General features: G+C 37.1%; 1 protein-coding gene across 1 annotated transcript in view; it reads left to right on the top strand.

Annotated features, from left to right (window-relative positions):
* LOC150088133 (protein Wnt-8b-like) overlaps positions 1-24,750 on the top strand; it is a 43,998-nt gene extending 19,248 nt beyond the window's left edge. The window contains exons 2-6 of the mRNA XM_090370036.1: positions 14,985-15,018; positions 20,216-20,354; positions 22,881-23,006; positions 23,157-23,299; positions 24,253-24,750. Coding sequence (XP_090226162.1) covers positions 14,985-15,018; positions 20,216-20,354; positions 22,881-23,006; positions 23,157-23,299; positions 24,253-24,750 — 940 coding nt within the window. The remainder of the gene's footprint in view (positions 1-14,984; positions 15,019-20,215; positions 20,355-22,880; positions 23,007-23,156; positions 23,300-24,252) is intronic.
* The last annotated feature ends 1,903 nt before the right edge of the window (positions 24,751-26,653 follow it).

Below are 26,653 nucleotides of genomic sequence, written 5' to 3'. Positions count from 1 at the left end.
TAGTTTTTATAAATGAAATCGAACACTCGTATTTTCATTTTAAGAGGTTCAATTTGTCCACCACATTGGTCTGTAAGCATAAGAAGACGAGGAATGGCATTTCTGACCAGTAGTGCACCCAGGATTTTTCTTTGGTTGGGCCGAGAGGGTTGAGAATCAGACCATGTTGTTAGTAGAGTGGAGGTTTATCTCGATTTACCTCACCCCAAAGCAGGCCCCTTAAGCCTGCGTTGGGGTGAGGATCAAGGCACTCAGACTTGTTGAATGCGAAGACCAGGAATTGGGAAAATTCTTGGTGATTATGGTCTCCTGTGTGATTGTCACCACAGCTGATTAGACAGAAATAACGCTCTGATTGTTTTCATAATAGAGACGAACTAGTAATGCTTTGTTTTGTGGAAAGATCTCAGCAGGAAAGTGAAAATTCGCTTTGTCTGCTGCTTATAAACACCGATTCAGACGGCAATGCGTACATTTGAACGCTTTGTTTGCCTGGAAAAAAAAACGCCATTACACAAGTATGCGAAAACCATATTTTTGTTCCATGGGGCTTAATTTTCAGTTATTAATATTAAAAATAGTGCAAAATTTTATTACTATCCTCGATGTAACGCTCACGGCGCTACAGGAATTGTGAAGAAAGGGAATTACTCTGACTACAGATTTTGCAAAGTCATAAGAAAAGAAAAATTAACGGAAAAAGGGTTACTACTAAAGAGGTCAATATATCCAGTATATATATATACTCAGTGATCACTAAATTATGATCACCTATATAATACTCTGTTACACTACAGTTCGCATTGATGACAGCTGATGTTCGCTTAAGCATTGACTACACTAGATTTCTGAAACCTCCGTAGTGATCTGCAACTACGCTGCCTTCAAGGCTTTCCACAGTGTCGAAATAGATTATGGTTGCTTGTCCATATACCTCACTTTCCCTTCCAAAACATCCCACAAGGTGTTGAATTGGACTGAGGTCAAGAAAATTTGAAGGCCAATATAGATGGTTGATATCTCCAGTGTTCTTCGAACCACTCGTGCGCAGTACTAACCCGATGACACGGCGCATTATCGCTTGGAATAGCCCGTTCCTGTCCGGGAAAAACTGCAACATGGCAGGGTGCACATGGTCCCCTAAGAGCTGCCTGTAGACCTCACTAGTCAAACGTTTGTCATAGTCCTTGCCAGCAAAGCATGCCCCATATTAAGCAACCACCGCCACCTGCCTGGATAATGGGCACCATGAAGGATGGGTCCATGGACTCATGTTGTTGCACCACACACTAAGGCATCCATCGGTGTACTGCACAGATGTTTGGGCTCATCCGACCAGCACACTCGTTTCCAGTCCTACAGTGTCCAGCCAACGTGTTGTTCACGCATAGCATTCGCTGTCGACGATGATCAGTGGTAAGGAGAGGCTATCCCTTGGGCAGTCTGTTGTAGAACCCCATATGTCTAGGCGTGCGGCTCATCGCTATTTGGGATATTGTTCTTGCATTCCCCATATGTGGTCCGGCGCGCGGGTGCATAAGTACACGTGCCTTGAGTGACCGGGGTTCAAGCCCGTGACTGCTGAATACGGTGCTGTTTCTTGTATTCTGTCTATCTTGTTAACTCCTCTGACTGTTTGGTCGTCCCGGAGTATAAATAGAAAATATTTAAATTTATATTGTATTGCGATGTCGACTGTCGGACAGCGACCTGCCACTGAGCTCATACAATGCGCTGCACCCTTTGTAGTTCTGTAAGTGGGAGGTAGTTTTACCCTCTGGACACCATTCTTAACCACAGTTGGCAGCGAGGATCCGACAAGACGTGCCGTTTCCAATATGGAAACACCCGACCCCCGCGCTCCCACAATGATGCCCTTTTGAAACTTCGTGATACCCCATTATGTCCCATATTATGGGACATAGTGGAATATCACGGTATGGGACATAATCATATTATGTTCCATGACTGCTACTTTATCACTTTTACTCGCATGATCAGATGCAAATTAACACTGCTCCAGAGTACGAGGCTGTTCGGCTTTTTTAATACTGCGAGCGATGCGGCATAGCCGTCGTAGCCTAGTGGTCAGGCGCGCGAGTGCATAATTATTATTATTATTATTATTATTAGCCATATGGTGCAAGGAAGCCTGAGGCTTATGCTGCACCAGCCAAAAGAAAAAATTCCCGAGTTACCCTGAGAGAGAGAGAGAATAAGAAGTAGAAAGGAATCACCAAGAAAGAGAAGAATGATGATAACCAGCTCAGGACACTGGGTGTGCCAAGCCATACTCACCAGATGTGAGCCCCTGGGGTTAATAAGTACACGTGCCTTGAGTGACCGAGGTTCAAGTCCGTGACTGCTGAATACGGTGCTGTTTCTTGTATTCAATCTATCATGCGAACTCCTCTGACCGTTTGGTCGTCCCGGAGTATAAACAGAAAATTTATTTTTTATTTACAATCCATTACGGAAGGGGTGGTCATAATTCATTGGTCACTGAGTTTATTTCTTTTTTTTATTATTTTCTTTTCTCTTCTCCTCAACTTTATTTTCAATACATAGCACTTATGTATATTATAGTTGTTGGGTGTTTTCTGTCTATCAGTGATCCTTGTCCTTAAGTTTCTACTGTATCGTCCTTTCCCTTTCCAAATTTTTTTACGCACAGAGAGTGAGAGAGAGTATGTGATGTATAAGAGAGGATGAGTAAATGTTTATTTGTTTACACAGCGTGAAATCAAATAATGAAATTTAAGAAAGAAAACTAATAAAACTGAAACGTATATATGGAGAGAACTGTACAAAGAATAAATAAATAAATAAATAAATATTCATTTATTGCAAATACAGCAAGCCCATCACAGCACATGGCTAGGGGCAGGTAAAAATACAACGGGAATGAATAAAAGTTGATTAGGACAGATCCGTGAATCCTTTCGATCCTCTGTCACACTATCCTGAAGAATATGTGTAGGTACATGAAGAATAAAATGGATTTTACACAGGAAGGGTGCCTCTCTATCACTTACTTTATATAAATTCTTTCCCTACATACCGTTCCGTACGAAAGATTATATTATAACACAAAATTATTCATTTAATACGAGCGCCACAAAACAGAGGGCAAGATCTATTTTTTTAACAGTGCATAAAACCTTCAGTGGGATAAGATCAAAATGGATATACTGTATTTCTTGTTGATGGTGATGGCAATTTTACGACTAATCAGCAATTTGAGCCATATTGCGCCAGTGTAATACAAGAGAGCAGTACTTGACTTAAAACTGAAATTTAGCAAGCTTTTCGATTTTCGATTAAATTAGTGCAACCAGAAGTTCACTGTTATCGCAGGAAGTAATATTTTAAGGAAGTAATTTCGCAGGAAGTAATATGTTAACTGGCGGATAAGGCAAAACGCAGACAAGCTAACAGAGGGATGTTAATAAGATTTTTGACATTATGAAACACACCTAAAAAGATGCTCATTGCTTTTGCGAATTTGCAGTTACAGCCGTCAGAAGAGGGGAAAGAAAGAATGGTGTCTGAAGACCAAGCGGACATCTTTCCGGAATTCAGAAAACATTGCGTTTTACATTTTCCATCCATCCATCCATATTTGCTAATTTTATTGCAGTTGAAAGCAACAAGCAATCTAGGTAAAGCATGTGCGCAAATATTTATATGATTATTATGCAACTGCAACTGTACTCAACAATTTTTCTCCAATGTAGAGGCAACAGAATTGTTCCATCGCGAAAGAAAATTTCATATTGTTCGTTCATCCAGCAACGAAACCATGATGGCACAAACAAATAAAAGTCACAGGGAGAAAGGTCTGGGTCGAAACTCATGAGAAAAACGGCTTGTTTCATCTCTGTTTTAAAACCGGACCGAGACATATCCGTCATTTTCGATTTCTATGTGCAAATACACCTCTGGAGGTAGAAGTGGGAATTTTTTCTCATCAGCACAGAAACATTTCAATTTCCGATTATAAATAACAGTTGTAATCGTTGTTCCAAAAAGAAAGGAAAAATCAAACAGACAAAAAGACTCGTTCATTCTGGAGTGACTATCAGCCTACGATATATACCCTGAGTTTTTAGCATTCAGTCCCGGATGTATTTAATAAAAACAAAGCCAAAATTGTTTTGCTAATTATTACTATTGTATAGAAACTGTCAATGTTCACTGGGTTTGCTGAGCTATTAATAACTTCGTCTGGAAAATCTCATCTTGTCCAACAAGCTTAAAATATTACTTCCTGCGTATGCAAACCTTAATTAAATAATTACTGAGGTCATATCGCACACACCGAACGATATTAAAGAGCCAAATAAACTGTCATTCGACTCGTTAATATTTCTCTCTTTTCTAATTTTCCCTTGCCCATAGAAGAAAGCGGCGATTTAATGATGTGGCACGCTCTGGTACTGTTAAGAAAGCCGACATAATAAAGAAAGCGGGCATAAAAAAGTAAACACCTTAATTGCATCTCCTATTTTACTATTAGCCTATACTACACTTTTAGCGAACAGCATACGGCAATAGAACGTGCAACTGGTGGTAGCTCTTTGAGTGTGTGTATTGGTTTTCTCTCCAACTAGAGTCAACTAAGTTTTGTTACCGCAGTAGGCCAGCCCAGTTGTGGACAAGGGTTTTGAGAGGCTCATCATGTCGCCTTTGACACCACTAAAAGCCCACCCCGTCTCCCACCACCGTTGAACGAGGCGGGACATAGGGTAAGGTAGAAAATAAAGACGACAAGGAGACAGGTTCGGAGAGAACAAAGGTATCCCTTTTGTCGGTTGTGGCTCATCGAAGGCTAATCGCCGTTTCAAACGGCGGATCGGAGGAGCAGAGCATTCTTCCCATTTTTCTCACACTCGGTGGGATACGGCCGGCGTGGTGCCTTAGGCTGTGAGGTCCGCTGTATGTGTGAGATACAGGCGCGGTTCCTTTGATGGAAGGACATGTCTTGGTACTATTGGCCAGCTAACTACCTTCGGTCAGCGATATTGTTGGTAGCAAGTGTACTACCGAAGAGTTGCCGTGCTTGTAAAATCAATCCCCCAAGTGCGTGTTTGCAAACGTGGAGACACTTGTTGGGATTGTTGGACTCCTAGCGATTACTAAGGACTTTACAACTTAATGTGGCTCTTCGAGATTTATTTGAAGAATTGAAAAAGTGTCCGTCCAAACGGTAGCGTTGTGAATGGGTCGGTGAACTATGGAAGGTGTGTTCCTGCTGGCTTGGTGGTCTTTGCTTGTCCTCTCTACTCACGGATGGTGAGTTCATATCCTCAAATTTACTGATGCTAAAGTAACTGTATTAAAACAGACTAGGAACTATGTTTAATCAATGGTTCATAATTTTGCGCATCTTTACGTTTAATGTAATTTATTTTTAAAGCTAAATTAGAATACGAATTTTTGATTAGGAGTGTCATCTATAAACACTAACGTTTGTTGTGTACGAGAAGGAATACTTTTGAGTTTCGCAAATTTAAGTATATCTCAAGTGGCGTCTCTGTGGAGTGGTCTAAATTTCTAAAAAGAAACAAAAATAGTTTACTTCGATTATGTTTTCAGTTAGAGGTGAGTATAATAGCAATATAGAATTATGTTGTACCAAAAACAAAACGTAATGTAGTGATCAATACATTTTCACTAGATTAGGTTTTTTAACGGCATCGGCAAAACAATCTACTATGTAATTCGAAATTTATGAAACCATTTTTAACTATTAATTCGGCATTTATTTTTAAACTAAAAACCGGTTCTAACGAACCGATTGCGAACTTGCTGGGTAACATCAGATCTGTGCAATTTGAAGCTCTTTCTATGGAATGAAACAATTTTGAACTATTTTAATACATCTACTGACGTACATAGTTGCTTTAGTACGTTTAATATATATATATATAAATCTGTTTTATTGGGTGTTTTATTCATGCCTTTGATTTTTCTCTCGTCATAAAATCCATCATTATTCCTTTACAAGTATGTGTATAAAGTAAATCATAAACTAAATATAAACATCGAATTGTTAAAATATATATGCACTACCTAAAAACATTAGAAAAATTTGAGCCTTTTTTTTTTTTAATGCCGGGGATATTCACCTTTTTGTAAAGTCATTTTCCTTGCAATTTTGCCTTGCCTGGTTACCTCCCTTATTCTAGTTTCAAAATTTGTGAATGAGATACGTGTTGAGAAATTCAGTTTTGAGGTTACCTTGAATGGACAGAAAATACATTCTGCACATTGCAACGACTTGAAAAAACAAGGAAGGCGAAAAGCTGAAATAAAAAAAAGGGGCATTTTGTGAGGCACTTTCCTTTTCCTCCCCTTTGGATACGGACCCTCTTAAGAAGCCTAACACTCCAATTTAATGTGCGGAACTAACTATAGCAGAACAGTACCAATTTTTTTTTCTTGTACCAGTGTGCTAGTATACAATCAACGTTCATTAATATAATAATTAATTCACTTTGAATTCCACTTTGATTATCAACTTGTGCTTTCTTATTATCAAAGGTTTTTTTTTTCTGATTTATAGCTTGATAGGAAGTGATGCATTATAAATGAAATCCATTTCTATAAATCTATGAATCTTTGTTTAAATAAATAAAAATTAAATTTATGTTAGTTTGAATCACATATTTTGTATATCATCTTTTTATGTTACTTTGTATTTATATCGCGAATATAATGTAATTAATGATATTGAAATTTCACGTGATTATTTAATGAAATAACTTTCGAGCCCTACAGGTGAGTAAGCTCCTGGGGTTGATGGCATATTACCCTATAATTTTAAAGGAGGCAGCAAGTAAGTGCATTGAACCATTAAGGCTAATTATGAGAGCATCACTGGACTCTGGAGAGATTCTGTTGATTGGAAAAGTGCCAATCGCCAATACATAAAGGTGTTTCTAAGAGTGTAGTGGGAAATTACCGACCGGTCACTCTAACTTCAGTAGCAAGAGAAAATCATGGAGGCAATGTTAAGGGTGGAATTCAGGGGCAGACTTTGGCCTAGGCAACTGCCTAGGGCCCGTAATTTTTTGGGACCCGTAAAACGGTTTTATTATACTTTTTTTTCATTATTTTATTTTAAATAAATTTATAATGTTCCGAGCCGATCAATCAAAGCATCTTTGCACGCTATCTGGTGAATCATCGTGTATACCGCGCCAGGCGCGTTATACACGATGATTCACCAGATAGCGCTGGTCACATATTGATTAGGTAGATTTATTTACTTAATCAATTTTTTTTTTTTTTTTTTTTTAGTCCTCCACTGGTGGAATTCAGGATCATTTGGATTGAAATGGCATTGGAGCTGGATTTAGGGAATAATTTCGACATTGTTTATTTGGATTTCAGCAAAGCATTTGACTCAGTCCCACATGAGCGGTTACTTTATAAGCTGGAACAGGTTGGAATCGTAGGGAAAATCCTTAGATAGATAGCGGGATGGCTTCAGGACAGGAGGCAGAGGGTTGTGATAAATGGTTATTCCTCAGACTGGGTTGATATAAGAAGTGGGGTTCCCCAAGGATTAGTATTGGGACCACCGTTGTTTTTGATTTTCTTAAATGACATCGATGAAGAGATAGAGGGTGCGATGTCTAAATTTTCAGATAATATAAACATTGGTAGAGTAGTTAATGATGCCGCCAAGCAGAGCTTCTCAGAGTCTATCTAGATAGACTTTACGGATGGTCAGAAAAGTGGCAGCTATGCTTTAATTCAGCAAAGTGCAAAGTCTTTGGGGATTAATGTTACTGTTTGGGGGTTAACCCCCAAAATAACTTGTACACTTGGTGGAGTTGAACTAAAGTCAGTAGTGGAAGAAAGGGATTTGGCATTTGTGATACGGTCAGACATGAAATTCTCCGAGCATTGTAGACAGGTTGCAAGTAAAGCCCATGGTGGTGTTCATCGATAATTTATCGAACATTTTCTAGTCAAGTGAAGAACGTCATCCCATTATATAAGGCTATTGGTAGAGCACATTTGGAATACAGTATTCAAGTGTGGAGACCACACCCGATAAAGGACATCAAACTTCTTGAAATTGTCAAGAGACAGGTAACTCTCCTAGTGAGATCTGCCAAAGGACATGCTTGTGAGGAGAGACTTCGAATATGTAGCTTGCACAGCTTAGACACTAGGCAACTTAGAGACGACTTGATTGAGGTGTCGAAGGCTCTGAGAGACAATAGTAAAATGAATGAGGATGAAATTTTCACGGTTATAAATGATTCTAGAACTAGGGGCCATCTTTTCAAGTTACGGGGGAGAGATGTTTAGACTGGACTGCAGGAAGTTTTATTTTCGCCATAGGGTTATAAATTACAGGAATAGGTTAATTTTTGGGTAGTAGAGGCTGACAGTTTGGGGAAATTCAAAGGTCAGCAAGATAGTTACCTACAGGAGGAGGGAAATGCATAGGTTGTCTATTTCCTTTGCTCTTATTATTATTTATTAATTATTTATTTATATATATATATTTTTTTTTTTTTTTTTTGGCTGTTGCAGCATAAGCCTTAGGTTTCCTTGTACCACATGGCCATTACTAAATATCACAAAGTAACATAAATCTAATAATATAAAATCTAATAATGCAAAATAAAAGTAGCAGACATCTTTGGGAAAGCTGTGTGCATTAGGCGCTGCTCTCAAATTAACTCACCCCCCCCATCTATCCCACTCTTTCTCAAAACAAAACTTCTGAATTCAAACGTAGTCGAAAGTAGGAATCGAAATTTCAACTAAACGAAATACTCATTAACATTTTTTTTTTTTTTTTGGTTAGTTGTTGGCGCTTCGGCTTCTGTGGTCATAATGCACCTCCCAAAGGTTTTTGCACTACTCTGATCCAAGCCAGAGGCGAGATTCGAGCCCGCGACCTTTGGGTTGCCAGGCAGGTACTTTACCCACCTGGCTAGCCCGGTCGGCAATAAAATATCTTATTTTTAATAATCAAGTAAGTACATTACATTACATTCCGGATGAGTGTAACGAACTGGACAGGCCGTCTGGATCGCTACGGTCCGTTCTGAATCCTACTATTTTGCAGTTAAATATCGGCAGGTTGCAGTTTTTCAAGCAACATGAGGGAGAGGGATATAACAGAGTTTACGAGGGGCATTCGAAAAATTCGTAGCATTAGCATGAAGGGTTCATTTGAGGAGTCTGGTCCTGTAACGTGTTACTTTTCAATATAGTCCCCTTTCGAGGCAATACACTTTTGCTACCGATCTGCAATATGTTGATTCGAGCTCCGAAGAAAGTTATCTCTTAGACCTCCAGGAATGCAACCACTGCAGCAATGATGTCGACGTCGATGGGTAAATAAACGATAGCCAAATTAGGAAATAGGTAAAAGTTCGATGGTTCTAGATCTGGTTAAATGGCGGATGGTCCAAGATTTGAAAGATGCACTCACACAGTGCAGCCATGGTGAGAGACTTGTGAGCAGGTGCCTTCACCTGGTAGAACAAGACTCCTTTACTGGATTTTCCTCGTCTAATGCTCCTGTAACTGTCTAGCCTTTCTGAAGGTAATGCACTAGCAACACTCCATCAGCATCCCACAAAACCGATGCTAACACTGTCAGCAGAAGGAATCGACTTGGCTTTCTTGGAGGGAAGAGCTGTGTTTACATTGTTTGAACTCCTCGTTTGTGTCTGAAAGTGATGGATCCACGTTTCATCCGTGCTCACAAACCTTGTAATGAAATTTGCTGGATCTTCTAGAAAATGATGCAAGTGCTCACGTGATTTCATAATTATGGTGCGTTTTTGGTGTGCTGTCAACAACTTGGGACCCATCTTGCTAACACCATTTTCATGGCGAGAACCTCTGTTATTATGTGGTGCACACGTTCAGATGAGATACCCAAGATGTTGGAAATGCACGAACTGTTACTCATCCATAACTCATCATATAGTCTTCTTCCACAGCGTGGGTCATCTTCCATGCTCTTTTACCCTGTTTTAAATTCTGTCAGAAGAAGAATTCGACTTAATCAATTTAATTTTGCCAAGAGGACTTTTTCCACTTATTTTTTTCATAAACCCGCTTTATTAACAATGGAATAGGAAAGGACCTATTTTCCCAATATTGTAATCATATCCTCATGAATTGTCTTTGGCGTTATTCCATTCGTCCCCCCCCCCAAATATTAGATGAATGCACGGTGACTAATTTTTGTCCACCTTTTCCCATTCACACAACTTTGATTTCTAAACCTGTAATTAAAAAACAACTTTATTGAAACTGCATGAAACTTGGTGGGTTACTATTTGATGTAAAAAGTAAACTGCAGCCATTATCAACACACTGCAGGATGGAAACCTCGAGCGGGGGTGCTACTGCTGTTGTTGTTATTTGGTTTTTAGGAGCATTAGCAACTAAGGCCATATTGCTCCGGTGCGGTGGTCATTTCCTGACCTTTCCGCATGCTCCGTATTTGGTGGTGACGGGCTCGAACCCCGGTCTAATCAAGAAGCGTGTACTACGCACTGCTGCTCCTTCCCACCTGGCTACGGAGGCGCCTGATGCTACTGCACTCCCGCTCCTGACCACTCGGCTACGGAGGGGTACGTATTATACATTAATTGCAGAAATTTTTAATCCTGTACCATTACCCTTTCATACCTTTCGTTATCTAAAGTAAAAAAATGTGAATGATTATTGACTAGATTATAGCTCCATCGCTATTTAAAATGGGTCAGAATGGTTATATGACTTTAATATGGCGTATATATAAATAGTGAGGTATGATTTCAGTAATAGAATTGTTTGATTTTATACGTTGCAAATGCATAATATGAATGACATACAGCTAAAGAAGTTCGTGTAATCCCTAGGTCATTGTGCAGTCACCTACACCCGAAAAATATTCAAAAAGTCCCTGATTTTTGAGGTTCTGCTGTATTTGATTGCTCTTTCTACTGCATATCTCTATCTGAGATAGAAATAAAAACAAACATCATTTTCTTTACACACAGCAAATGAGCATCAATTTTAATAAAACAAAGCTTTTGAAAATAACGTAAAGGTGCCTTTAGCATATAGCATTCTTTTTTGTGGGTAAGAAACCTTTATATCAAAAGGAAAGTAAATCAGATTATTAATAATAATAATAGTTTTATAAGCTGCATACTATTGTAACCTTATGGATACAGACAACACCAGGTTTACCGAAATCTAACTTAGGTTTCTTTTTCACTATGCAGTGTGCTGTAAGTTGCTCAGTTGCATTCCACTTGGCAGAAGTTGGTTAAAGGAACAAGGAGCGCCTGCTTTTATCAACTTTGTTCATGTTCCATTTACAGTAGAGATAAGTGGCTTAAATATAAATGCGTTCACCCACTCATTCTTGTTTAATGAGCCTCGGTTTCCTTTAACAATCCTCCATAAAACGTGGCCGGCTATTAGACCCCAGATGGATTAATTGCTCTTCGTGGTTTCGAGCAATTCTTTCTTCTTTAGGCTATCTGTTTATACTTAGGCCTTTTAGGATAGACCAAATGGTTCTGAGTGAATCATTCCCAACCAACATAAACAAATGCATAAAAAAAAAAAAACTTCATTCGATATTGAAGCAAAAAAACATTATAATGTATTATTCTCTTGTTAAGTGGAGTTTTACTCTTGAATGTTAAGGGCTGTAGGAATAAAAGGTAAATTTAGAAAACAAGTGAGATATTATTCTCCTCCTCCATTCCAATCTATTTGTTAAATACAACTGCCTGCAAAATATTGTAGAAATTAGCTATTCTACGATAATAAGAAATCAGAAAATACATACCTAATTATATGTATATTAAATAAACTGTTTATAATAGGGATGTAAAATTCTGGGATTAGTTAATCCTTCACCAATAATCTGTGAAGCGCTGTAATGGAACGTCTATTTAATCAGTTCTGTATTTAATCCACTCACAGCAGGCCGCCGTAACCGAGTGGTCAGGAGCACGGAATCATAAGTAGACGTGCCTTGAGTGACCGGGGTTTAAGCCCGTGACTGCTAAATACGGTGCTGTTTCTTGTACTCTGTCTACCAGAGGGAACTCCTCTGACCGTTTGGTCGTCCCGTAGTATAAACAGAAAAAATATTTATTTATTTTTGTGCGTGAAATCCGACTGAGGAAGGGATTTCTTGGAAATTCGCTATTAATATTTTCTATGCTTTTCTTTCTTTGTGTATTTTTTTAAACTTATCCCTGTATCATCATGAACAGGGGCACTCGTGAAATAAAAATAAAAGAAAGTGATAACCACATATGGCTAGATATGGATAACCTAACCAGATTGGCTATATGTTTTATATATAAAATAACCATAAAATTTCTAAAATAACATTTAATCTTTCTTCAGTGCACACTAGTAAGAAATTCAAGGTGACGGAAAATGCTTCTTAGATGCAATTGATTTCATATTCCGGATGTTTCATTTCCCCGTATTGTCTACACTATTTTTTTCCTGAATTTATAAATATTTTAAATTAAATTCTTGATTTAAAATAACTCAAGATAAATGAATGCCAAAAATAAAGATAAAATAATTCAACAAATTTTTGTGTACATTATCCAGATAAATTCATTATCCTTCAAATTTTATTATAGTAAAATGCGACCCTAGTTTCGAAACAAATGTCTGAAAGTTCCAGAGAAGAAGAATAAAGCTTATTGCCACTGGATTGTATTAAAAGCTTGGGCTTCCTTTTCTTTTTTTTTTTTTTTTTTAACTTTTCTATAAAAAGAAAAAAAAAAAAAAAAATATATATATGATGTTTCCAGAAACATCAAGCTCAGTTCACCCTTACTATTTTTTTCCCTTCCCAGAAAAAAAAATGCTTCATATTATTATTTTAAATTAGTTTATCCTTTATTTCAAACTTTCTGACTGAATCCAAAGTGCATGAATGAAATCAAAAACCACATGCTCGTCATTCATATTCTTTATTATTCCCAGATTGCAATTTTATTTATTTATTTTTGCCCATTCACCTTTGATCAATATATCCAAAGTCCATATATCTGTCCAAATTAGTCAAGAATTTAATTTGATCTACTCTTCTATTGGAACACGAATTCATCACATTTCATGCGTTATTGTTTGAGTCGACGAAGCCTTCCGCGCTACACAAATTTCTTCATTGGTAGCCATATATGCAATTATTATTGTTGTTATGCTCTACACCATTGACATCCCAATCCATATTGTGTTGGATGCGTTAAATTTGTATAAGTGCATTATATATTTGCATATCGTGCGGGCTGAAGAACCCCGAATAACTCGCAAAAAAAATTCCCTCTATCTGAAATTAGCTAACTACAATTGAAATTAAGAGGCATTTAAGAATTCCTCCAGTCAATGACAGGATTCGAACCCAGATGTTTCGCGGAGTAGCACATTGAGTAGCGGAGTAGTACACTGAATGATCAGTTTAATGGGTACACCAACTTTTTCATGAAATGGAGCGCTTCTTCTGTTCTCACCACGCAGTTTAAACCAAGTGGACAGATGCGTATGGATTATGAATGTGTGCAATTCGGTGCGAGAATGGGCAAGACGATATTATAGTTCAGTGCCTTTGTACACGGCATAATAGTCAGTGACAGAAGCGCCGGTATAATCTCGGAAACTGCAAAACCGTGCTGAGGTTTTCACGTACGACTCTACCTTGGATTTACTGAGACTGGTCCAATAGCAGAATATCATCTAGTCAAGGCGATACTATGGTGGAAAGAGTTCACTGATTCGAGAGTTCAACAGAAGTTGGCAAAACTTGCACTGGTTAATAGAAGGCTACAGTCAGTCAAATAACAACCCGAACAGCAATGCTGACCAAAGAGGCATTTCAGAAAGAAAGCACAACTCATCATAACTCGTGAAGAATGGAGTGTTATAGCTAACGACTGTGTTCCATCCCTTTCTGCAAAAAGAGAAGCTACAGTTCGTAGGCTCAGGAATACCAACATTGGAGGATTTAAAAAAAAAAAAAAAAAAAACGTTGTCTGTTCTGTCAAATCCTGATTCTGGCTGTTTCACGCTGATGGGAGGACCAGAATATAGCAAAAAGCTTGGACCATCCTGCCAGGTGTCAACAATGTGGGCTGGTGGTGGTTGTATAATGGTGTGGGGTGTGTTTTCGTGGCGCACATTGGGCCCCCTTGATACCAATGGAGAAAAACATACGGATACCACTAGTCATCTGAAAATTATTTCACATTAGGTGCATCCCTTAATTAATGGATGCAATGTATGCATCTTGGAATGCGTTCTTTCAACAAAATAATGCGCCATATCACGAAGCCAAAATTGCACAGACCAAATTCGGAACGCGAGAGTGAATTCAGTTTACTGCAACTGCCTTCTAGGTCACAGATCTCAATCGAATTGAGCACTTTTGCGATAAGGTGGAGTAGCTCTTTCGAGTAGAGATCCGCAAGCATCTAATTTGCAACATTTTGAGTGTTTGTCGGTCAAACACTCAATCGAATATTCCACGCAGATCGTAACGCGTATAACAATCATAGCTGAAGACGATACAGGCATTAAGGGACTGGATCTCATTAAAGATTCTATTCTATTCTATTTTAAACAAATGTGGAAACAAATTGAGTCAATATGGACCAGTACCTCTGTAGTACGGTTTCAACGCTAGTTGAGTCAATGCCACAGTGAATCCAGACTGAGGACAAAGTGTGGGGGGGGGGGAGATCTACTCAATTAAATAGCCGTAATTAATAAAGTGGCCACTCATTGTATAGTGTATGGCACATACGTGTTTATTATTGTAATTTACTCAAACAGACTTCAAAATTTGTCTGTCTGACAAATATATTTCTAAGACTACTTAGCAATACAATTGAACAGTTGTATTCTTCATAATTACATATTATTTATGCTAATCAAGATATTAATAATATTTTATTGTTTTTATTTTATAGGTCTTTCAGCAACTTATTGATGGCAGGCACGAAGGTAAGATAATGTAAATGATACTTTATTTTTGTACCCTTTTGTATTATTTTCATCGATATAGATATACAGTAGACTCTCGCCATCCATTATTTGAATACTCACGATAATCTTCTTTAAGGTCATAGCTCGCCAGTTGTCGGTCAAACACTCAATCGAATATTCCACGCAGATCGTAACGCGTATAACAATCATGGCTGAAGACGATACAGGCATTAAGGGACTGGATCTCATTAAACCTTTTGCATGTGCTGTACTTTTTAAATTAAAATAGTTGACGATACGAAGTCATCTCTTCTTTCCATACATTCTTTGTACAGAATGAAACTTGTTATAACTCTGAAAAATTTAAGAAGTATATAAAACAAAAAAGACTCATATGGGTGCATAGTCATTAGCGGTAATTAACTTATTTTATCATTTATGGTCATTCCAGACCAATTGGAGTATGTCTCGAATTAAATTGAAAAGTAACATAAGAAGGAAGCATTTTCAATCATATTTAAACTGCGATAAATTTGGCTTTGGTGGTTATTAACTTTGAATTACACAAATGATACGAGCATTATACAGCACTCGTATACGAATTCTCATCATTCTGGATGATCCTGGGATGAAAAGAATTAAAAGTGCTTGCAATTTTATGACTGTATAAATATTGTACACGATATTTACGGGTGGCCATACACGCATCCGTCACAATTATTACAATCACAGTTATTGACACGCTATGGGGAATAGGCCTGAGTTAAGCAGAAATTTTTCAGTTTTCTTTCACAGTATGAATTTGTCCTGGGGCAATCGCTCCCCATGCTCTCCACTAACTTCGACCAGCTTTGATTTAAAAAAAATAAAGGTGAGAGTGCAAGTAATGGAGCTTGAGTGACCGTCTACTCATTCTCATCCTGATTTACATCATTTTATCCATTACTGGAAATATGTACCAGACTCATAAACCTGATGTATGAGCCCTGTTTTATTTTTTTTTGGGGGGGGGGGGGAACCTTGAAGATATTTATTTTGATCATTCTAAAATCAGTACGTAACATTAATATATGACTTCTCCTATTGGCAATAACGAAAAGCTATTTTAATTTAATTTAATTTAATATAATTTTATATTATTATTTTTTTACCTTTTGTGGTTAGTTCGTTTTCTTATGTAGCTGTCAAAAATAATAGGGAAGACAATTTTGGCGGTTTTTAAGAAAATTGCTTGCTGCTTTCTGGTTGCAAAGTGGCCAGTCAATCAACACCTCCACACACACACACACACACACCTAGTGGCGTTAGAGAATACTATTCTCTGGCACAGAGTTACAAGGTAGAAACGGACTTTGTTTCAGGAGCTGCCATCAGCGGCGCGTTATCCTATAGGCAAAAAGTACATCTGCTTAGGGCCCCGATCAGTGGGGCTCCCAAAATCAGTTTCAAAAACTCATTGCTGTTTTTTGCTAATATTTTTAAGTGATTTTTATCGGAACTGAACTTTCTGCCTGCCAAGGTCAATGAACTTTACTTGAAAATTAATTTGAAAATTACGTTTTTTTTCGAAAATGGATTTGATGAAATTTTATATTTAGCTCTTATGTCATATAATTTGTCTTGTTGCCACAATAAAATGAAATCGAAAATGTTCTTTATTAGTTTTTTCTTTAGATGGGTCCCCCAAATTCCATTTTGGCTTGGGCTCCATAAAGGTATAACGCGCCATTGGCTGCCCTACATTTATATACATGACATCTACAAATTGTATTAATCATTCTTCTGTTTTCTTTACTTAAATTCAGTTATTCCCACTGTATTCTAAAACAAAGTAAACAAGCGTTGTTATTTGTAAAAATTAAAGTAAAATTTGCCGAATAGCGACAGCTTTTCCTTGTTCGGATTTGTGGAAATGCTACAAAAGTATATAGTAAAGGAAAAGTATATGATAATTTTGAAATAGATGTACACTCGGGAAAGATAACATATTATAACTGAAACCCGATTATACAACTTTTAATTTGCAGATCTGTATAACTGTTGTTATATCATATTGACTTTGCTCACAGAAGCAATCAAAGCAAACGGTAAACTATTTCATTCATTAGGAAACGTTGCTTAAAATAAATATCACCGCAGTATAAGAGATATTTAACAGCAAATTTTTACTCTCTGATTACAGCTTTCCGATCTAAAGTCCCCATGAAAACAAGATTTCTACGTTTACCGAGTTGTCGGCAGTTTTCGTTTTTGTCCAAACAGGAACTCTTCGATTAAGAAGTGAGCTGTAATGTGTTTGTAGATTTTTCTTAATTACATTCGACTCTTAGCGAAAAGGTTTTGTAAAAACTGGCCGTGAACAAGTCGAAAGGTCGTTACATTGGTCACTAGACTGTATTGCTTGACCTAGAAAGTTAATGACTACATTACTCAAGGTGGCGCCAAACTCTTCTATAGAACTTACTAAACAATGCCAGACGCCAAAGCCACTCTTGCTAAACGGATTGGATATTAACATGAGCCATAAATGCGCCATATGTTACACTTCTCGCCGGAATTCATTACAAAACCATTACTGCGGGTCCCTTTAAGTCTGAGGTCTATTCCCGAGTATCCTGTGTTTCTAACACGTGTGAACGTGTTTCTTGACGACCGTGATTCACTACCGGTGACAATCGAGACGTCAATGGTGACAGTTTCTCCAGAGGATTCCTGTCACCACTACCTTTCACTGAAAGGGGAGGAGAGAAACAACGCCTCAGGATGTATCCGGACTTGTCTTGTCTCCGGGAGGTTATGTTCCCACGGCTGCTTACAGCGTGACTGACAACGTGTGATTTCCACGTGCAGAGCTGTCTTACCTGGGTGGCAGACGCAAGTGAAATAAGAAAGACCGACAAGCGGTCGCCTTATCAGCTGTAGTCGGTGTCTAGTAATCCGTCTTGTTATGGTCCTCGACAGACTTGCTTAATCACATAAAGGGAGAAAATAGCGGTAATCTATACCGCTTTGCACACCGTCTTGTCTCTCAGACAGTCGCAAGCCTAAACGTAAACAAAGAAAGCGAAATTAGCACTAGCCCACCCTTCTTCAACCTCTTTTCTGATTTTGGCTGTGATATGTATATTAATGTTTATGCAACAGACAGCGAATTGATTCCTTTAATTAACGTGGTTTATTTGCAAAATTTATTACGTGTATTACATATCCCTGTATAAGTGCATTTTTCTTTTTTTTTTTTTTGTTAGCGCATCGGCTTCTGTGACTAATGCACCTACCAAGGTTTTTGCACTACTCTGATCTAAGCCCGAGACGGGATTCGAACCCACGACCTTTGGGTTGCCAGGCCAGCATTTACCCACCCGGCTAGCCCGGTCGGCTTATAAGTGCATTAAGTATATGTTTAATTATTAGGTGTGTGTTAAAAATAAAGGTGACTGCTATTCCGAATCGAAACTAGATGAAGTAGCTAACATAGTAAACTAAATAATAAAAACCTGGATATTTATACGTAGGTATGAACACCCAGGTTTTTATTATCATGAAAAATTTTCTCTATTTTGGTCTTAGATTCGCCACTATGAACCAAATAAAATTGCAAAAAGTTTTATACAAAGATTAATTGATGAGAAATAATAACAATAAATATGGACAAATCTGTTTCAGCCAGTCATTGTATGTGGCTGAATGATTTAAGGTTCCATATTTAAATTCGGTTATCGCATGAAGGCGTGGTCCGAACCATGCTCTTGACGAGTTTTTGTTTTCCACAGGTGTGCACCTTAATGGAACAAAAAGTCACAACCTTAGCCGAGTGGTTTTTAAAATTGTAGAGTTATGCATGCCATAAATTCCAATCTAGTCTGATCGTGACTATCAGAAGAAATTTAAATACGTACATATTATACAAATTACATTTACGTACATATAATACAAATGCATCAGTTTTGCACTTGGTTATTAACCAGGGTTCTTAGTGGGTGTCATATGTATCGGTAAATACATTTTGCACGTTTGTCCTGGCGAACATCCTTCTTTGGTAAAATTTTCCGTTTTGAGCCCGGCTATTAACTTAATTAAGTGAAAGACAAAGCAGGATCAAGATATAGGATATTTTGAAGCAAACCACTCCGAGCTGCTTGAATCTTACACTAGAAATACACGAAATTGTTTTCTAAGAAGAACGATTGTCGCTTCATCAGTAGATAACAAGGAACCCCGGTGATGAGACATTTTCACAATGTATGAATGCCAAAAAAGTGGATATTCAAACTGACATAAATTATATCCGAAGCAGAGCAGTCAGGAACGAGGTGCATAAGTACATTTAGTTTGAGTGACGGGGATTAAAGTCTGACTGCTAAATGTGGTTCTGTTTCTTGTACTGCCCATTTTGTGAACTCCTCTGACCGTGGGAGTCCACGAATATAAACAGTCCATTTAATTGTTTACTTTTTTGTTTTATATATTTAAATGAATACTTCATTCACTTAAATATAAGTTAAAGTATATGTTTACGTGCAGCAAATACCAAAAGTAAATATGTTCCTAATAAAATACTGGAAGGTAGTCCTACTTATGCAATTCCAATATGTTTTCTTTCTTTTTCCAGAAAGGATATTAAAACATTTGATCGTTGTGTGGGCGAGTGTGTGTGTGTGCTGACTAGTACAAAGGTGTGAGGTAATGTTGATTGTCCCCCCCCCCTTCTCATTTTTAACCGACGTTGCTCATAGAATTCTTCTATTTCCTTCTCTTTCCTTTTATCTGGATCGCATGCTTGAATAACTGAAGCTATTCTATGCCTTTTTCAGCTTAATGGAGATTATCCTCAGTGGAAGAGATTGACATACCCTCTTTCACACACACTAAAAAGGTACTATTTGTTCAGTACATTGCCCTCATCATCGCCACCGACTTTCTTGTAATGGGGCAGTGTTAAGATCCTCTTTCTCACCTACCGAACCAATTCTGGAGTTTCAGCTTGCCTCTAATAAGGAGGTTCATGTTGTCTACTTGACCTCCAACAAAGCCACAGATTATTTACACACAGCGGGAGAGGAACTCGGGTTTCCCTGAGACGCTTAAGGTATTTACTACTAAACTCTCTTTGGAAACGCGAACACTGCATGAGAACAGGGACTTCCTTGTCTCCTCCTTCCTGCCCTCCCACTCTATCTTCTGTGATTTTATACATTTTCTTTCTTTCTTACAGGCCAACCTACAACTTGCTGAGAGCGTTGCAGTTGGAGCCCAAAAGGGAATGGAAGAGTGTCAAACGCAGTTTGCGTGGGAGAGGTGGAACTGCCCCAAGAATTCTTTTACCATTTTCTCCAAAAGCAGCAAGCCACCAGGTAGGCAGGAAATTAGTTCGCGTAGCTTTGCAGAAGTTTCACAGGTATGCTGGTGAAATGAATAATGGAAAACTCCCTAAGTTAAGAGTTAACTGCAAATTATTACCATTATTACACAGAATAAGTACCGTAATTATCGTGGTCTAATAAGGGTAATAATTTTAGTTAACTCTCAATAGAAATAATTAGTGGATAAATGATGCATATAGTCATGAGTAAGTTAACTTGTATAACGAATATTATGTGCAGGTGGTGATGTAGTACCCTGTGTGGTGGGCAACTCATAGTTGCGCAATACAGAGCCGTTAAGAAAACAATAGTTGCAATAAAGAAAAAGGGAACTGAATTTTGTTCATAATACAATCATAACTTTACAGAACAAGATATTTTGACATTTTCCCAATAATATATAATAAATTATACACACTCAGAAAAATGTGAGCAGTAATCGTACACAATAGTAATTTAAATTCTTTGAATAAATATTGAGTGGTTTTACTTAGTATACTTAACATTCAGTTAGTTATTAATAATAAGTAATTAAAATTCTCATAACGTGCATTCTTGGGAAAGACATTCTGATATAGATTGAAAGCATTCTGCTTATACTCCAGCACAAGTGTATAGGCCAGAAGAGTTCATAAATAATCACTTTGTCAAGGATATTATCATTAACCGTATTTAGAAGTTACGTGGCAGGAAGCACGGCCAACTCAAATGAGTGTACTAAAGTACCATCGCTTTAACCTCGACTATTTCAGGTCTGCAAAATTAATAGCAGAACATTTTTTGTTCAGTTCTGTGTAATGTACTCTAAGCAGCATTTTTGACTGATCTTCCCTACCTTTGAACACTAACATTTCCGATAGAGTAATTCACCAAAAAGAAGGAAAAGAAAAACTCGGAAAGCCCTTTATTCGTTCTAACGGTCTCTACTATTCTGTTTAGAGATAATATTATATAATGCTTTTGAAATAATTTTGGGCAGAGGGAATAATTACTCCAAATAGTCCCTTTGGATCCTCTCTCGCATATTCATAGCTTTATTCGTTCCGTTCTGAACTGAGCCGTTCGTAATTAATTAGTAGTTTCAAGGAGGGGTACAATGCTCCTGGTCCTGAACTAAAATGGTCCTAAATCCTAACAAAAGGGGTCACTAAGTCTCCCTTCCTTCCAAAGTTCTCATGAAGACATAGACACCATTCAAGAGTATGGTGTAGGTCACGTTTAAAAGAAATGCTAAGACTGTGAAAGTAAATGGCACTGAAGGAAAAATCAACACGGATTGACACTGAATTGACAAAGCTAAGAGAGGCTAGAGTACAAATGTTGAATGATTCCCTTATAAGAAAAGCTGTAAAAAAAAAAAAAAAAAAAAAAAAAAATTGTATGATGGACAGGTGAACGGAACAAAATCATAGTGTATTTACCTGACTAATGGCTTAATAGCTGAATTAAGATATTAAGGGGAATAACTGATTAGCATTTATAACATATATTAAGGAAATTCGAGCTGAGAGTTCTGGTGAAGTATCTGGAATTCTAGGCTATATCGATATGAAGTATAGCCAGAAAGTTCCAGAAATGACTTTATAAATAAGTTAAAATCAAATTTTCCAATTTTTTTTTTTTTTTTTTTTATGAAAAACCCAAACACGAAAGGTATCAAAACCTATAGTACTTAGTACCGTGCATGGGTTGAAGGAGAAGTATGGGGCAAGGGGATGCCGAAAACTTTGCTCTAGAGACTAAACATGGGTTTCACCACTTCAAGCCTCCAATAAGCAAAGTGGTGGTATTTCACCGGTTATATTCCTTTATCCTATTCAAATTAGTTCCCTTAGACATCTCTTCTGCAAAGATTGGGAACATTTTTGGGACTCGTTTATATCGAGTTTAGTGCCTCAACCCACTGGACTTTCCTCAAAGTTTCAAAATGTGATCCTTTCTGCGAATTTTGATACTTCGGATTAGAAAGAAGGCAGCTAGCGAGAAATTGGGATGCAAGAAATGTTCCATCTACAGGATACATTTTTCCTTTAAAAATTGCTGCGCTTAACGGTGTAAAGAATCCTTCACATGGAAAATCCTCCTTACTCACTGGGTTTGGCTTCTTTCTTTGCCCAAGTATCAAAACTTTGCTGAAAAGGGAAAAAAATTAGGTCTTTGAGAAATCACAGTATATCGAAAGCAAAAATTGATATAAATAAATAAACAAGTTCCAGAATTTCTCTGAGATGAGAATAGTAAATGCAGTTTTAAGTTATTTATAAAGTAATCCTTGGAACTTTCCTGCTATGCCTTGTATTAATAGGCTTCACAAAATGGTTTAAAGCTTCACAAAATGGTTTAAAAAGCTTCATCGTACTGTGGCGACGAAGTGTCCTAAAAGAGAGGCGGAAGAACCAGTTTAAGTGTTAAAGGAAATAATCATATTAAAAATTATCTTTACTTGTCGAATGTGTTTTCTTATTGCTATTATTTTTGTTTTGTTACTAAAATGATTTTTTTTACATTTATTTTCAGCAAACAAAGAAACTGCTTTTGTTCACGCTGTCCTTAGTGCAGGAATAATGCACACATTAACTAGAAATTGCAGTTTGGGCCATTTTGAGAACTGCGGATGTGATGACAGAAAGAAAGGACCAATAGGCAAGTTAATTACAATGCATAAATACACAGATTATGCATATATAATAAGATATAGCAATACTGCAAGTGCTATATCTTGCACTTAAACTTTTTGCACTAAAAAATTTAGTGAGCTTTCGATATAATCAATAATATCATTCAATATTACAGGAACAGAAGGATGGTCTTGGGGAGGATGCAGTGATAATGTAAGAGCGGGTGAAAAATTTGCCAAAGAATTCCTAGATACAAGAGAATTGGGACAGGATGCTACTGCCTTGGTAAATCTACACAATAATCGTGTTGGAAGACTGGTAAGTATTCTCTCTCTCTCTCCTTAAGAAATAAAATTTTCATGAAACATGAGCATATATCAGCTGATTATGATTATAAAAAAATAACTTGATGACCGTGGTGTGGACATCAGTGAGGACTGCAATATTTTATATGAATATATTCCATTTAGATGCTTTTATAAAACTACCAGATTCTGCGCTAGATACAAAACTTCGACTTAAACATTAGGATTTATCTCACATTTTTTTTCCCTAAATCAAATAACCGACATATTTGCTAAGTTTAATTGCCATTTTAACACTTTAATTTGTTAATATAAATATGCATATGTGTCATTCTTTTAAATTTCCAATTTTATTTAGTCTAATATTATTTACTGGAATTTTCTCTATAATGTACATTTTGTATAAAACAATAAAAGAAATACTGCATGCAGTAATATTTTATTTATTTATTTTTGTTGAAACTCTTCAAAATGTTTGAGAAAAATAACATTTTGAAACTATTCAAAATGTTACGTTTCTTTTGTTTCCCTTCCTTCTTCGTGCCAAATTCTCAGCATGTATTCACTTGCTAAGTTAGGGGTGTCCATCCCCTGACCCTCGGGCAACTGCAGTGTAGTCAGCCTTGTTTCCCCCCGAGTTTAAAACTAGTGCGTAGAAAAATATAGTTTGGAATTAACTTTGGGAAAATATCCATGTTTAGAAATATGGATTTTCAGTTTTTCTGAATATGATTTCTTTTGATGTAAAATTCTATTTCAAAAAATGCATGATTAGTGGTAAGGAACTGTTCTTGCTTCCCACTTCTAGCGAGAAGCCATGCGGCCCTCAACCTTCATTATTTTATATGTTTTGGCTCCTAGTCAAAAGGTTGGACGCCTCTGTGCTAAGCTTTTAGCACGAAGGGTTATACATTCGTGGGACTGTTCAGAAGGAAATGTAATTTACGAAACCTTTCTTTTTTGCAGGCAGTCAAGCAAACAATGAAACGGATGTGCAAGTGCCATGGAGTATCGGGCAGTTGTGCCACTCAGATGTGCTGGATGAGGCTGTCGGAGTTCAAACTTGTCGGCGATCGTCTGAAGCAAGCTTATTTCACGGCAGTGAAAGTGGAATTAAACGGTTACGTTGCCCTGGAAGCCCGCCATCACGACCGCAGCGACCTCACCGCCTTCAAGGTTTCCAAACAGCGACTAGTGTATATGGAAGGTTCACCTGATTACTGTTTAGAAAACGCCACCGCTGGGTCTCTGGGGACAAGGGGAAGACAATGCTCCCGTACTCGAGGCAAAGGGATACCCCTCACAGAAAGACACAGCTGTAAGACTCTATGCAGAGGATGCGGACTTAAAGTGAAGAAAAGAGCTGTGGTTGTCGAGTCAAGTTGCAACTGCAAGTTCGAATGGTGTTGCAATGTAAAATGCGATACGTGCAAGAAGAGAGTCATGAACTACGCTTGCCACTGAACTCAATTCTGGTGAACTCTTTTGACGGAACATTGTCACTGATCACGTGCTCTCATCTGTGACGCAACGAAGGTGTAGTCTGTACGTACTACTGTGTACAAAAACATAATAATTTTGAAAACTGAGGCAATAGCTAATTGCTCTTATGCCAGCGCACAATGAAACCGCTCGCTGTATATAGCCGACAACTGAATTTGAATATTAAAGCAAGATCATTGTTACAAAAAAATTATAATTTTTCTTATGTTTTCTCTTTAAGATGTTAAATAAGCCATAATTAGGGTATCAAATATTCCTCTAAGAACTTGGTTTTGAAAATGGTGGGAGTAGATCAAAGAGACACCGAGGAAAAAGTGAGGGTCTCGGTTTCACCTGGCTCTAAGGCTTTTGTACATTTATTCACAGACCCAAGCAGAAAGTTCTATACTTCTGCGTCCTTAAAGGACATGCTCTTTCCAATATGGCTTCGTATTTTATAATATCTTGTACGAGCTCAAGGACAAAGTACAGTAATTGGACTAGTTCTAAATCAAACAAAAAATAAAATTACAGCAGAATTTTTAAATTTTTTATGATTTTCTTCCATAAAATAGGTGTACTCTTTTGCTGATCATTTATATTTGAGAATGAAGATATTAGTTATTCGTTAAAATAAAACATTGATACAGATTATAATTTTTCTGTTGTTTCTTTTCTTATTATGGGCTATACTTTGCCCTCTTAGATCATGGAAACTACAATACCTTTGAAATTCAAAGGAATTAGCTTGAATAAAAGAACCTCTGAGTTATTCATAAGAAATAAATGAATTTTGGCCAACGTGACTATCATTTCATTGATTTAATCTTACCGTTCAAAACTACAAATATTTTATTCCTGTCCCCAGACTGAGTATTACGGCCAGTAATAAATTAACTTTTTTTTCCCGGTAAATTCCATTAAGATGTTAATGAATGTTCTTATTAAAGGGATACTCGATATTTGTTAGACCAAATCACACTTAATGTGTGAAGATGCTAATAATAAACATACAAAAAGTATTAAAATTGTTTCGCAATAACTGAACCAAAACGTCTGATATTAGAGTACACGCTTATGTTGAAAATGAACTTTATTTAAGAAACAAAGATTCCAGAATCCTGCTGAAATAATACAATATAGTAATAAGATACAATAATAACACTACTGAGAAAGGAAATAATGCATTTTAATAAGGGAATACTCTCACGGCGGCCCTATTTTCTTAAAACTAAAATTTAATTTTTAATTTTGAAAAATATCCACTACACAAAATAGCAAAGTGATCGGCTGTTTACAATATGCTTTACTCAGTGGTTGTAATCGAATCCAGTCAACCTTTTTAGGACTTCTTCCACTCAGTACTGAGTTTGTTGTCTCAGATCCAGGTTTTCCTCCCTGGTACACCATTTTCCCTTATAGAAAGCACGCCTACGAAACCTTGTAAAATTTTCTAGTAAAATGATCAATATAAATGAATTTTAATATAATGGAACACATCCGATTCAGAACGACTACAATTATAGAACTTCGCTAAATTTCTATTTAGAAGTTCAATATCCGTTTGTTAATCAATGTTTCGGCAACAGATTATTTAACTTGGGTAAAATACTGTTTATATGTTTACTATAATGTACAAATAACTGATTTTATTACATAATAAACAGTGTGGGTGTATTTTATTCTATTTGTCATGAAATTCATCTTATAGATAAAAAGCAATTTATGTACATATTTTGGAGTTCTTTTGCATCTTTTATAAATAAATTTCCTTTATCATTCTTGTTTTCGTTCTTATTTGCACATTCAGAACATTGATGCTTTTTATTACAACAGACTTACCATTGAGACAAATAGAAAGTGCAGGTACTCAGGATCCAAATGA

This window comes from Mastigoproctus giganteus, chromosome 3 (genome assembly GCF_048544385.1).
Source record: "Mastigoproctus giganteus isolate SK-2022 chromosome 3, ASM4854438v1, whole genome shotgun sequence".
NCBI classification, from domain to species: Eukaryota; Metazoa; Arthropoda; class Arachnida; order Uropygi; family Thelyphonidae; genus Mastigoproctus; species Mastigoproctus giganteus.
The sequence above is the reverse complement of the archived record's forward strand: the minus strand, read 5'-3'. Positions and strand labels throughout refer to the sequence as shown.